The following is a 15,666-nucleotide window of genomic DNA, read 5'->3' as shown; positions in this document are numbered from 1 at the left end:
TAGTTTTCAAACAGGCTACTAAGACAAGGGCAGTGCTAGATTTTCTGGCTGAATTTCAATTTACCTTGCAATCAAAAAACAAATTTCAATGCATGAATGTATGTGGCTTTGCAAAGAAATAAACATATACATAGATCTAAGCTTTTGAGTTATTTTCCGCAAGACAATCTGAGTTGTATTCATTAGTGGGGATCCACTGCATGCCCAACAGTTAAATTATTTATCACATGACAGCTATGGTTGTAGTACTGTGAAATGTGGGATGTATAATGTTGTACCTACACTAGCCATGTTGAGGCACACCATAATTGAACTTTAGAAGATGAGACGGACACTAGGGTTATCATAGATGTTTCTTCCTTCTTCTTTTTCATTTTTCCTTGACATAAATCAAGCAAAGAATCTTCAATACTTGGATACTTTTGAAATTGGAACAATAACCTCTTTTATTCATTTTTCAAAAAAATAACCTAATTAAAACATTTTTAATTTTTTTTATTTTCTAAAACGTTTTTAATCTTTCTTATTTTCTCAAAATATCATATCCCTCTCATTCGTTCCTTCCCATTATTCATACCTAACTCTCTCTTGGTTCATCACTTTCTCTCTTTGTTTAGATATCCAATTCTCACTCTCTTTTTCCGGATACCCGACTCTTTATTTTTAGCTTTACAATTTCTTCCTTTGTCCATTGAAATTCAAACCTTTAAAAAGATCGATGAACAAAAATCTCATTTTTCTTTCTTTTTCATAGTTTTTACTATTGTTTTTGTTGGGTTTTTTATAGTTATTTTTAGTTGGGATTTTTTGTAGTCATTTTGTGTATCTTAATCAAATTGTTTATAAATGAAATTTAATTATAGTATAGTTCACATTATCGTTATGATTGATGACCTAATCTTAATTAGGTTTTTTTGCACACTAGATTTAACTTATGTGAAGTTAATTTATATGAACATTTTTAATGAGAAATTAACCTTTGTAAAAAAAATGAGATAAAAAACAAAGTTTTTGTTTTTGAAAGCAAACAAACAAAGAGGAGTAAAAGAGTTAAAAAATGATCATTTCTCAACAAAATTAAAGAGATAGGTTATTTTTACAATTTGATAGTTATTTTGAACCATTTGTTCAAATAACCGTAAAAAGTAGCAAGTGTAAAAGATGGGTAAAGTTGCTCCCCCTTTCTATGATCATTAGATTTGAAATAAGAATGTCTCAATATCAAACCAACCATATACTTTGAAACACTCCCTATTAGTATGCATATAGTGTAATATCTCATATCGGATCGGGAAAGATTTATGATATTATATATTTATGAACTCCTCTTGGTCATGTAAACATGTTTTAAAGTTATGAAAATTAATTAAGTATAAAATAAATAATATCTACATAGATGAAAAATAACATTACAAATAGTATCAAAACCAATCATCAACCCTAATATGAAAGCTTATTTAACCTACCAAAGATATTTATGGGACACATATAAGAGTGGCGTGTCTATATGGAGGATGATTGTAATATCCTATATTAGATATTAGAAGAAAAAAAAAACCAAAAAAACAAGCAAACAAACCTCAAGTGACCATATATATATATATATGATTTTCTCTTAACATATATGTTATAAAACCATAAGAGAGACTCAAATCAGACAATATCTATATATAAAAAAAAAAACAAAAATAGATAGTTAAATATATCTATTTTTACGCAACTATATATCAACCTTCATGTTTTTTTGCTTGTTTGATTAAGACATATGCTCCCTCTAGTTTGTACTTCAAACATTATATTTTTGTCACATTCTTCTTAGTTGTGAGGTGCTTGGGATGTTCGTGTAGTCCTTGTGACAAGTGAATGAATACTGAAATCTCAAGGGGTAAGTTAAAAATCATACTCGTCTATTGATGAATTTACAGGTCTGTTGTTGTAACCTTCCTCTACTTTGTATACATTAGAAGATAAAAGAAGAGATGAATGGAAGAACACTAAATAAAATTTCAATTCCACTTAGGGACAAAAAGTGCTCAAACTTATTCTTTTCTACTAATTTCATCATGGCATTGAGAATTCCACTGTTATACAATGAGAAGCCAATTCAATTTTCAGTTAAGTTAGAAGACTTCCAACTTATTAGATATAGCTAAACATCTATCCACATGATATGCTATGCTATCAATATGTTTGGTGGATCCAAAAAACAAAAAACATCCAAACCTTTTTAGCCTAATTGGCCTCGTGGTTTAAAAATAGTTTTTTGTTTTTTATGGATCCAACAAAATAGCACTATTTGGATATTGTTTTCTATTTTTGGTTTTAAAAACAAATTGAGATAAAGGTCTATTTTTTAGAGAATAATAGAAATTGTTTTCACCAATTTTAAAAAATAAAAGGAAAACATATAGAAGCTTAAAAAATTCATAAAAAATAAATAAAATTAAATATGAAATCTTTTTTTCCCTCTCCACTTACGATTACCAATATTAAAAATCTTCAAATATATTTTTCCTTTGAATTATACATGTTTTTCTAATTTTCCTTTTAACTTCTCTAAAAAATTTCATTAAACAAATAAATTCCAAATCAAACTATATTTGATAGATAAAATTTAAAAACTTTTTAAAATAATTTGAAACTCAAGAACTAATTTAAATAGTACTAGAATGTCGTACAATTCAATAACATTAAGAAATCATAGACCAAAATTCATTTGAATGGCATGGTTAGTTTCTTTTTTGCATTTAATCATATTTTCCTTTTTCTTTTCTCGAGGAAAACAACTTCAAATCAATTAAGATTTAATGTATTGGATTTATTAAAATGAGACTAGTAATTTTTAAAAATAACTTAAAACTCATATATTGATCTAATTAATACATAAATTTATGTACAAAAATTGATATAGAATTATTTTATTATTTCTCTTCTACGTATAACTATATTTTATGATTTTTTTTTTACTAGGCAAATAAATTTTAGATTAAATAAGACTAAACGTGTTACATTCATTAACGAGTTTAGTAATTTTTAAAAATAATTTAATACTTAAATAATTATCGAATTAATACCATAACTTTATGAATAATAATTGATCTACAATTACTCTAGTATTTATTTTCTGCACATAATTATATTTTTAAAAATTTTCTCACTAAGGAAATGAATTGTAAATCAAGCAGAATTTTGTATTAAATTTATTAATAAATTTAATAATTTTTAAAATTAATTTAAAATTCTAGATCTAATCACTAAAAATATAATAAACCTCATGACTTTACTATTTTATATACGCATCAATATTTTCTTAAGAAATTTTCTCACTAGATGAATAAATTCTAAATTAAGCGCGCCGGACATAATTAATAATTAAACTCTTGATTAATCTTCTAATTGTTTAGAATAATTTAGAATTCAAAAAACTAATCCAATTAATTTTAAATTAAATCAAAGCATTTCAAAATGCTTATATGTAATTGAATACTAAATTTGTGCATGTAATAAAAAATGACTCACATACATATTAAAAAAATTTATACTTTAATTGTTTTTAAATTTATTTTAAATGAAATATTTTTAACAATATTATTATTATTATTATCCATTTTTAACCAAAAAAAAATCAATTATGTTTTTACAAAATGCTAATATCCATATTTTTAAAACATATATTATTTATGATTTTATTATAATATTACTATTTATATTTTTAAAAATATTTATTTTATTTGTTTATTTGTAATTACAAAAGTATTGTCAAACACTCTTATTTTTATAAAATACTTTAATATCATGGTTTGATTTTATGGGAGATCAAATTTAAAGATTTTTTGTATAATAGAGAGAAAAGAAAAATAATATCATATTCAATTTTATCTATTTTCTTTGACTTCTTTTAATTTTATATATATATTTAAATAAATATGAAAATAATTTTTACTTATTTTATGAAAATTGTTTTATATTTCCCTTTGTTTTTTAAAACTAGAAATAGAAAACAGCATTTAAACGTGTTACAAAATTTTTAAAAACAATTTTATGTTTGTAAAATAGAAAACCAATTTTCAATCATACAATCAAACAGGCTGTAAAAAAAAATGTTCTTTGATTTTAAAACATTTTTTAAATTCAAGAATCGGAAAACATGGTGAAACAGACGCTTTTTTAGCTTTGCATTTGTTTGGTTGTTTGGCTTTGGCAGAACAGGGAGCGAGGATCCATTCCCAGTTTGCACACCATAAGCCCATGAAAATTTCTCTCTAGCTACTTGGAAGTTGGCCCAAATCTTTACAAAGAGAGAGGCCCCTACCATGGGGGCATTGCTCTCCACTCATCGTGTTCAACTATATTTTCAAATGCCCTTATCTTAAGTAAACTACGGGACTTTAAAAATAAAAGCCAGTTTAGGGTGATTATGAAAAGGCTAAAAGCTTTTTTTTAATTAATTTTTTAAAATTAATTTTAAAAATGAGATGTTTTGTAAATTTTTTAAAAATGGATGCTTGTGCTATGGGCGAAAATTCAGTTTAAAAATTATTATATTTTCTGTTCATTATTGGAGAGTTGCTTATGCAATGTATGTGTTTTCCTGACAAGTTTAATGCAAATTAAACTATTAACCAAAAGGGTCCAATTAGGACAGAAGTGTAATTTTTTTTATCTATCAAAAAGTCCTCACCAATTGGTACATTTTCGAGTTTTATTGTTTATACCATAATTTCATTTATTTGTATTGTCATACCTAAGTCTCATTTATTTATGTTTTCATTCAACAATCTAAATCTCATCGTATATATTAAATGATACATACCACTATAGTAAGGGTGACAGTTTAATACGATTTGTCAACATGACATTTTTTTCAGGTTTGGATTGAGACTATAAATAGGTTTTGGTCAAATTTGTATCAACTTGCATAGTTTGTTTAATAAATTAATAATTTTTTGTTTAATTTGCATAACACGACTTTGACCCAAATTGACTCATCTAATAATCTTACTATTAATTTAATTATATATCATATTTAACTCCTTTTAAATTTGTTTTTAAATAAATAGGTCAATATAATCATAAACATGTTAATTAAGGCATTAATCATATTTGGATTAAATGAGTTGATCATGTCAATATACAAAACCTAACTCATGAGCTACACAATGCGTCTCCTATTTAATAATTAGATTATATATGAGTTTATGTTTTTACACAATTATTATTCGTATTGGATTTAGATTGAGATATGTAATAGAATACAATATAATACTTAAGCTTTGAGGCTAAGTAAATATGATCCACCAACATGAAATGTCACCCCTACACTACTCTTATCTCACCACATATCGAAAGTCCGATACTCCTTGTTTCGTAAATACCATTACAATCCCATACAATTTTCTTAATTAAAATCTTAAATATGTTTTATAGTTGCTTTCAAAAGTAATTTTGTATTTTTAAAGATTAAAAAACAAAAAATATATATGTTTGGGAATTAAAAATAAAAAACATTATTCTTAAAAACATAAAAATATATTTTTAATTATCTTTTAATTATTTTCACTTATTTTTTAAACACTAATTTAAAAAATAATTGCATAAATATTAAAAAGAAAAAGAAAACACCACTACAAATAAAAATTATTTTTAAAAACATAATTTTAATTTCTCAAAAATACTTTTATTCTATAAAAATATAAAAAAAAAAAAACAGTTTTACTTAAGAGAGAAGAAATATCATTCACGCATCTCTTGGTTATGGTTTAATGACCCAAAATTATATATTCCTTCTAGTAAATTTTCCTATTCTTTATTTCAGCCAAATCAAAAGCTCCCCAGAAAGATTGTTAAGACTAACCCAGCAGCATTCCAATTTTATAGCATAACCATCACCTGACTACCCTGGAAAATAAAATCCACAACCATACAAACAAGTTGAAGGGAGAATTAGCAGTTGCATTACCAAATTTCACTTGAGAGAAAAAAAAATAGGATAACATCATAATGGCCTACAACACATCATTCAAAGGGAATGAAGCACAATCATAAGGAGGTTCACATAGGCATCTCGTCTACCAGAAGAAACATTGTTAAAAAGGTATTTCCTGGTTCTGAGCCGATAACCAAGAATAATATAAGGGCAGTGTATATTTGTAAAGGAAAAAAAAATTATATATCACCTCCTAGTAAATAATAACCTGACAGGTATCAAAACACATCAGCTTGACACAATAACCCCTTGCCTTGATCACTTGTGTTTGCCACTTTCCTTGCTTTCATCATAATCCTCTGGGAGATCACATGTCCACTAGATGCATCATTTACCAGTCGTGTAGTGATATAGATGATCAATGTTAAGCCAAGATAGACTAGTACAATGGTATAATGCTGACACAGCCTCTGCTATCTGGTTCAATCAGACAATCCAGCCTTGCTCTTCAGATGCATCTTAAAGTCCATAATGTCACCCTCCCAGCGGGTCACCTTCTGATTCTCACACACCCATATCTCCTGAGCCACCTGGTTTATGAGCCTGAAATCATGACTAACAAGAACCAGACCACCATCCCACTCATTCAATGCTTCAGCTAGTGAGTCAATTGTCTCAATATCCAAATGATTAGTTGGTTCGTCCAGCAGCAACATGTGAGGCTGCCTATAAGCTAACCATGCAAAAATCACCCGGCTCCTTTGACCATCTGACAGATTCTTCATTGGCATCACCTGTGCCTTACCTGTCAGCCCAAACTTCCCGATTGCTGCCCTCATCTTCTCTTCTTCATTTCCTGGGTACTCTCTCATCATGTACAGGAGAGCAGACATTTCCAAGTCAAGTTTCTCAGTCAGGTGCTGATGGAACTGAGCAATTCTCAAGTGGTTGTGCCGCCGGACCATGCCATCAATAGGAAACAGATCCCCAGTCATGAGCTTCAGCAAAGTACTCTTCCCAGCCCCATTGGGTCCCACCAGAGCAATCCTTGAGTCCAGGTCTACCCCAAAGTCAATGTTCTTGTAAATGAGATTATCAGGAGTGTAGCCAAATGTGACTTCTACAAACTGCAGTACTGGTGGGGGAAGCTTTCCCACATCAGTGAAGCGAAAGACAAGAATCTTGTCTCTAACCACTTTTTCTGTAAGGCCACCACGTTCCATTTTGGCCAGAGTTTTTTCCTTGCTCTGAGCCTGGCGAGCTAGTTTCGCAGACCCATGCCCAAATCGGGCTATATACTCCTTCATTGAAGCAATCTGGTCCTGCTCCCACTTGTACTGTTTCATCTGGTTCTCTTCCAGTTCTGAACGGGTTTGAACATATTGGTCATAATTACCAGTGTAAAGCTTCAGTTTCCTGTTTTGCATGTGGATGATATTTGTGCAGACACCATTCAGAAAGTCCTGGGAGTGTGAAACCACAACTAAGATGCGATCAAAGTTCTTCAATGTCTCCTCCAACCAGACACAAGCTTCTAAATCTGATACCAGAAAATTCAGAGTTCATCATTGTTAGCATTTCCCAATCATGGAAAATTTGCTTAACATCATAGAATAGAACAGATGAAAAATTTTAGAAAGAAAAAAATCAGACAATTGCAGATCAGCTGTCAGTCTCCAACCTGAAAATATGAACCAGAGCAAATTAAGCATAATAAAGAACAAGTTATCATGAGAACAAGATCATCCCCTCCTTTCCATGTATGAGGGATAAACTTCCAATTAAGCATAATAAAGAACAAGTTACCATAGGAACGAAATCATCCCCTCCTTTCTGTGTATGAGGAATGAACTTCCATGGATCATGAAAACAGAATTACTGGTCGAGTGTGCAAAATCTCTCCTCGAAATAATTGGAACAATATAAAATTTATCTGACAAAGGCTATGCACTGTTGAGAACACCACCATTCTATTAGAAATTTAGAAATAGGAACCTATTCCCTACTCTTCACATCATCTTCCAACCAGTGATGCCGGTCCATCACACCACAAAAGACTCTCCTAGGATGGGGACCCAAACCTCAGGGTGCTAACCATGCCTGCCATAACCAGCACCAAGTACTCCAGAGCATTCAAATAGTGACATGAATCAAACCCAGGACTGTGTTGCTAACACACATCCTAGCATTTGCCCAAGACTGTGTCTCTAACTGGGCACCCTGACGGGCAAAGTCAATGAATATACTATCAACACCATAATTGAAAAGCTAAACCATATACACCCATTTTGCCTAAACAAACTCAAGACATGTTTCCTCAAGATGAATAGTTGCATTCCTTGAAAAGTGAACCCAACTTGCAGTTATTTTTAAGAGCTAACATGATAGCTGATGCAGGACTGTTCTACCACTATTTAGAGTAATGTATAAACTAGAGCAGCCCCTGGTCAAACCTTAACCAGGATTTTTGGTTAACAGGAGAAGAAAGAAAGGAAAAACTGAACATTCAATTAAGGATTTTTGGTTAACAGGAGATGAAAGAAAGGAAAAATTAAACATCCAACAACCACTATTGATACCCATGCACCACTACACCATCCAAAAATGTATAAAACCAAAAAATATCAACATACCAAAACAAGAATAAAAGTATTAAAATCTTAAAATCCATGAGGAAGTTGGATGCTAGGAAAACTTACCAAGATGATTAGTGGGTTCATCGAGTAACAGAATGGTTGGATTCATAAACAAAGCCCGAGCTAATGCTATCCTCATTCTCCAACCACCAGAGAAATCTTGTGTTTTCTTTGCTTGCATCGTCTTATTAAAACCAAGACCAAACAAGATTTCAGCAGCGCGCTTTTCTGCAGTTGATGCATCCATGGCTTCCAAACGCTCATATACACGATCAAGGGCCTCTCCGCCACCATCATCCTAAGCCAATAGAAAATATGGAAGTCAGGCAGAATGCCCAAGAAAGACCAAGCTCAGAGTTGCTAACCTTATTTACTTAGACATACCTGTGCAGCCAACACTTCAGCTTCTTTCTCCAATTTCAACCTCTCCTCATCACAGCTTATGACAGCCTCAAGGGCAGACATGTCAGAAGCTTCAATCTCTCTGGTTAGATGATGGATGTCCATGTGTTCTGGAATGGGAAGTTCTCGGCACCCAATTGCAGTGAGGAGGGTAGATTTTCCACACCCATTCAGTCCAAGTAAACCATATCGTCTGGGATGATAGAAGACAATGAATGAGACTCAGATAAACTATTAATCAATTCCACAACACAAGAAGAATGTACTCAGTCAAGACATGAGATTAACAAACCATATCGTCTGCCATAGTTAAGCTCTAGCTCAGTATCCACTATAAGATCATGACCATGGAAAGTAACCGATAAAGACTCTATCTGCAACAAGCATAAAAAACCAGTTTATACACAGTATGAAACAGCTTCAGAGATGAGATGTAAACATAATATGTACCAAAAGGATTCTTAGCGCACAATATTACCTCCTCCACGGGAGTACCCACAAGGATGAAGGTATTGGATATATTCAGAAAAGAGAATGTTCAAGTAATAAACCCTGGTAACATAGCTGGCAGAATGCCCCTGGTGACAGAACCAGCTGCTCGCCTAGGCGCTCGTCTAGGTGCACCAAGCTAGCAACAATAAGCTAAAAGTGAGACTCACTATTATGAGAGCGTTCATACCATTTTAAGAACCTTTATATGTTGTGCACATGTCCATTAAAAATAGACAATTACAGACCTCGGGACTCAACAACTAAATGATCCACCTAAAGATCCAAGAGGGATCATACTGGAATGAATTAGATATTCCAGACCATCTAATTTAATATTCTTAATATTAAATTTTTTATAACTTAGGTACATCTCATCTTTTGCGGGCATGGATAGTGCCCTTTGTACAGATCGAATGCAAACAAAATTCCAAATCATTTTGGCATCAATCACAAAACAGTTCAAATTTGAACTCATTAACCCAAAATCGTTCCTCCCCAACAAACCCAAACACCCCACCTAAACCAACCCCACAAAAAAATTTAAATAAATAAATAAAATGTAAAAGGACACCGGAGGATAGGAGGGCTAAATTGAGGAGAAGAATTCAAAATGATAAATTTGTTGATATCTCAAACTCAAACAAAACAATGCAAGTGCCCCAATAATTTGGGAAGCCAAACAAATTGTGGGGAAAAGATTATATATTAGTTACAAATGGTCTTCGCTTTTGAGTTCGTTCTTTTTTTTAAGGTAAGTTTTCACTTTCGAGTTAATGTGCCTTGTTAAACGATATCTAGGCTGCTGAGCTCATCTGATACTCAGAATTCACTGTCTTCAAACACAAAAGATCAGTACTACAGAAGTAACCGTATACAACTAAAAACCCATAGTTCTGGTTCCGCTATTCATTTAAAAACTTTTACTTCCTTGGTTTCCCTTTATCACGTCTTCAGTATGCTAAAATTTGGTGTACAAAATAAATAAATAAATTACAGTGCAACAGTGATCCACTTGAAAGGCACATACATGTGAGATCTGGTTTTTAAATGCCCATCTACTAAGCTTGTAGGATTTTTCCTCCACATTTTTTGTTGGGTTTGATGGTCTAGTGGCAGAGATGAGTTTGTTCTTTTTTTAGGTAAGTTTTCACTTTTGAGTTAATGTGCCTTGTTAAATGATATCTAGGCTTCTGAGCTTATCTGATACTCTGAATTCACTGTCTTCAAACACAAAAGATCAGTACTACAGAAGTAACCGCATACAACTAAAAACCCATAGTTCCGGTTCTGCTATTCATTTAAAAACTTTTACTTCCTTGGTTTCCCTTTATCTTGTCTTCAGTATGCTAAAATTTGGTGTGCAAAAAAACAAAAAATAAAAATAAAAAAATTACAGTGCAACAGTGATCCACTTGAAAGGCACATACATATGAGATCTGGTTTTTAAATGCCCATCTACTAAGCTTGTAGGATTTTTCCACCACATTTTTTATTGGGCTTGATGGTCTAGTGGCAGAGATTTATTCATTTCTCTCCTCAAATTATTCCCTTCACTTGCCTCAATTCACATTTCAGCATGGAAATATAAAATAATCACATCAAATAATACAATCAAGAGTTGTTGTGGTAAGCAAGCTCGAAAACAAGATGTCTTGACTGGTTGCTTCACTAGCCATCTAAATAGTCAGCAAACACCTACCTAAAAAAACAGAGCTTTACAGGTCCAGAGAGCTCAAAAGGCCAATCCTTTCCCAGTGCAGCTCAATTCCTTCAGCTTATTACTAACATTCATATAGATCAATTACTTCAACAAGGGTAGCAAGTTCACTAGAATACCTACAACACAACATGCTCCAGAGAACAGGGCTCATAACCTGGTATATCATTGACAAGAAAGGCTGCCATTTGGCTGCATTTCGCATAAGGGTTAGGTGTAGGTAAGAACAGATTGTACAGTTAATATGTGACCTTAAATGAATTTCATGAATATTCTTTAAATACACTCTCTGCTAGAATCTGAAGTGTCTCTACACTGTGATACACAGTGGTTTCATCATTGATTTGTTCAATGGACTTGAAAAAAAGGGTAATCCCAAGTTAGATATGATGGAGTTAAGACTGGTTTCAATTCACAATAACCATGCTTAACCTATTTACAAATTGTATTTTGGTTTTTCTGATTCAAGATAATTAGCTGAACTAGATCTAAAGCTAGATCTCTGACTACAACCAACGCTTGTCTTCAATCTCAGGTGATTCCAACTATAAAGCAAACAAAACATGGACTTTATAAAAATAAGTGCCCAAGTACAGAACATGCTTAGCTGAACTAGCTTCCAACTCAAGCTATTGAGCACGGCCTATGTTAGTAAATTTAGGATTGCATAAACCAATACCAGCTTGTTTAGATCCCCTATATTTGGTTGAAGGTGTGAGGAAGACAAATCCAATAGAGAAGAGAACAAGAAACCTATATTTGGGTGAGAAATGAGGACCAAATCAGATGTAGAAGAAACTGAACGTCTACCAAAGAAAACCATGGTAAGAAATCTAATTCTTTGGGGAGAAAACTACATTTCTTAAATAAAAATAAAAAAATGAAAGTGAAAATAAAAATAGAAAGAGATTTATGCATGTTGCAATATTCTCCAGAGAGAATCTGCCTGTTACCAGTAATAAAAACAAAAATATTGAATTCAAATAGCATACAGGTGTCATACCTGCACAAAAAGACATGAATCTTCAAAGCTTAACAAATAATCGGAGAATGTATCCTAAAAAAGGCATATCTAACTATTTGCACAAACCAGGACATGAGTTAGGTCATATTTGGTATAAAAGGGGCTTTGGAAAGTGAGTTAAGAGGCTCTACTTCCAAATCCACAGTTTCCAGACATCATATCACCATCGAAGTGGAATTTAAATTAAGTTGTGTACACACAAAAACAACTCTCAAATTGAATTGGAATTCAATTTAGCGGAAACATGCGTGACGCTGATGGGTGAGTCACTCCTCCGGTACCATTCCAGGTAACATCGCAAGAACAACAATAATCGGGGTTTTCAAATGGCTCCCATGATCTACTTTTTCCAAACATGAAAGGAAATAATTTGAAATCTTTTGTCAGTTAATAGCAGTGGAACTGTCTACGATCCGAAAAGAATTTAGAATTCTGAATCTCAGAATTCTAATCTGGCAGTCGAGAAAAACCAAAAACCTCAAGATAACATGCTCTATTTGACCTCCTACTATAAAGTAAAACCTAAATATGCTTTGCATACGTAATTCACAGCATGAATAAAACAAAAACATTGCACCCAACAACAAAAAAAAATCCTTTTTTATTTTATTTTATCAATTTACAAATCCAACAAAAATAATCCTAAAATGTAAAGGCCATCGAATCACAGCATACCCGAATATCGCGCGAAAGAGGATGCGAACAGAGCACACCAGTACAAGTCCGATCTGATATTTTCATATCGGCCATCTTGTCGACGCCGTTCTGTACATCGGCGGCCGCCGCAGACGCCGCCGCCTTCGAAGATGCGGCAGCAGCAGACTTGCCTCCCCTCTTGGCGGCCGCCGCGGCCTTCTTCGCCGCTGCCTTCTTCTTGCTCGCGTCAGACACCATCTTCAACCTAAACAACAAGATTAAACCAAAAAACCCTAAGATCGTAAAATCAGGAAGGATCGCGCGAGACGAACCAAGCCAAAGAGTAGAGATGAGCGAACCTGATCTGAGGTGAGAGGAGGACCGTGAGATCTAGGGTTTTTGGAGAGGCGGTTTGGGTGTGACCTTTGTTGGGTGACGAGAGAATGGGCTTGAGGGTTTGAAGAGGAGGTGGAGGCCTCTTATTTATAGGGTGTGGGAATAGAGGATCCACGTGTCCAGTTGTGTCGCGAAATGTTGGGGGGGGGGACACTCTTACAAAACGTCAAAACCATCCCGAGTTCCGTAACGGGAAGGAACTCTGAAACGGGCTTCCGAACGGCGTCGTTTCACTTGAAACACCAAACTGTTAAACAAATTAATAAATAATCTTCTTCATAGATGAAATGACTTCCTCAACAATAAAATATTTTAAAATAAATAAAAACATTAAAAGTGTGTAAAAATATTTTTTTTTAAATCTAAAAAACAAAAGGAAAAATCTAAAATAAAATTTAATATTTTAAATTTTTTATTTAAAGTAAAATAAAAATTATGAAAAAAAACACGAAATTGTTGAGTAAGAAATGTTTTTTTTTATTTAAGTAATATACATAATGATAATTTTAAGGGAAAATGTGCATTTTTAAAAAAATTGGATAACATAAAAATTAAAAATTAAAAACTATATCTAGTGGAGAAAAAAAATGGTATGTGAAAAAAATTAAGAAAATAAAAAAAAATTAAGGAAGTAAATAAAAAAAAAAAACATTTTTTTCTTATTAATCATGATTCTAATTTCATAAAACTTTAAAAAAAAACATAATTCATAAAAATAAATAAACTAAACTCAAAATAATATTAATATAAAAAGGAAAATAGACAATAATTTCATCCCAAATCTATAATATTCATTTTTAAAAGTCCTTTTTGTTTGCATATCTTTACCATTATCTAATATGCTTGCTACACTATTCCACATTTTGTTATAAAAGAGTCATTTTTCAATTCTAAAAATGATTATGACCTCCATGGTGCCACGAAATATTCCGCATGGCCATGATTGCACCCTTGCCACATCCATGTCCATAAAATATAAAGTATTTACTTCAAGGAATGACACAACCATTTGAAAGAGATTGATGATTTTTTTAACAAACGCTTTATATGTTATTCAAATACTAAAAGACATAAGATTGATTCTTAGTATTTGATAAATTTATATTTTTAATATTATTGTTATATGAGTACATTCAATACCTAAAAAGGAAAGTGTTTTTAAATTTTTTAACACTTAAAAATTTTATTTTTCAAATATTAAAAAAATTAAAAATACTCCTTAAAATCGTTATCAAACACATATTTATAATGTATTTGACAGTAATTTTAGAAAACATTTCTATAATTTCTAATACTTTAAACATTTTTTTTAAGTATTATAAATAGAAAACACTTCCTAAAATCATTATTAAACATACTCTAAGTAAATTTTCTCTTCACATAACTTTGACAAAAAGCTAATTTTAAATAATGCAAAGTCATATTTACGGTGGATTTGAAATCTTACGGCCTTTAAGTGCATTAAATTATAACAAAACTTTGGGAAGGGTAATAATCTTTGAAATTATATTGGTCTTTGAGGAGAAAATTGTGAAGTATTTACCTTTGTCAATGTGATAATGAAAGAATACCGAGATTTTAATGTGATTCCACTTGCATCATTTCCTTATTTGGTAGTTATTTTAAAGTTTTGACATTAAGTATCTAACATACATAGTTTTCGCTCGATTAAAGGCAACAAATTCAAACTTGATAATAATTGACATTATGTTTCTATCGGGTATGAAATTGTATTTCAAATGAGTAAGAAACAGTTTTTTATTTTATTTGAAATCAATGTAAACTTTAGAACACAATATATATATATATATATATATACTCTAAAAAATTTATATATTAATCTAAGGGCTCATTTTATAAACTTCATAGAGAATCAAATGTTAAAGTTCAATTTTCTAGTTATATACCAACTTTCATATTATAATTTTTATCTTAATTTTATAACATTTATTTTTTAAATATATCAAAATCATACTTAAAACTGTTTGATAATGATGTTAAAAGTGTAGTGCTATAAACAAGTGCTGTGAGTATTGATAAAATCTGTGAATCCTAAAAATCACTTCCAAATCAAAACACTTTTGTTTGTTTCGCAACAGAGCAGTTGAGCTGTATTTGCTTGTACCGTGTGGGATGGGAAATGCTTTGGAGAGATCTGTGTGGTTTGCATGCTCTTGATGTGCTATTTTCTGGGATGTGTTTGGATGGTCAGAAACAGTTCCATTTGGTTTGTGTTATGTGGGTCTGTAGGATTTTCACTCTACTCTTTTGTTTTCTTGCCTTGTATCTCAAGGTTGCTATAATGGGTGTTTTCTTTTATTTGGAAAAAAAACGATTTGGGTATTTTCTTTCCTTGAAAAAAATATATGAATTTTTTTCTTTTTTCTTTTTGTTGAAAGAATGCCTTTTAAATTGTGATTCGAATGTTTTTATGCTT

At 31.6% G+C, this 15,666-nt stretch overlaps 1 protein-coding gene across 1 annotated transcript; it reads right to left on the bottom strand.

The window, feature by feature from the left end:
* Positions 1-5,931: 5,931 nt before the first annotated feature.
* On the bottom strand, positions 5,932-13,300 carry LOC117915558 (ABC transporter F family member 1). The gene is made up of 6 exons (XM_034831139.1): positions 13,193-13,300; positions 12,873-13,098; positions 9,257-9,338; positions 8,947-9,149; positions 8,626-8,860; positions 5,932-7,466 (listed from the first exon to the last, which is right to left on the bottom strand). Exons 2-6 carry the CDS (start codon positions 13,089-13,091, stop codon positions 6,409-6,411), a joined length of 1,797 nt encoding a protein of 598 aa, XP_034687030.1. The 5' UTR covers positions 13,092-13,098; positions 13,193-13,300; the 3' UTR covers positions 5,932-6,408.
* Positions 13,301-15,666: the final 2,366 nt, after the last annotated feature.

The sequence above is a fragment of the Vitis riparia genome, chromosome 6 (genome assembly GCF_004353265.1).
Source record: "Vitis riparia cultivar Riparia Gloire de Montpellier isolate 1030 chromosome 6, EGFV_Vit.rip_1.0, whole genome shotgun sequence".
In the NCBI taxonomy this organism is placed as follows: Eukaryota; Viridiplantae; Streptophyta; class Magnoliopsida; order Vitales; family Vitaceae; genus Vitis; species Vitis riparia.
Note: the sequence above shows the minus strand (reverse complement) of the source record. Positions and strands in the feature narration are given on the sequence as shown.

Coding starts and splice junctions, on each gene's coding strand:
- LOC117915558 (XM_034831139.1), bottom strand. CDS start 13,091: ATGGTGTCTGACGCGAGCAAGAAGAAGGCAGCGGCGAAGAAGGCCGCG. Junction 9,150..9,256: donor TAACTATGGCAGACGATATG/GTTTGTTAATCT, acceptor CCAGACGATATG/GTTTACTTGGACTGAATGGG. Junction 8,861..8,946: donor CTGAAGTGTTGGCTGCACAG/GTATGTCTAAGT, acceptor CTATTGGCTTAG/GATGATGGTGGCGGAGAGGC.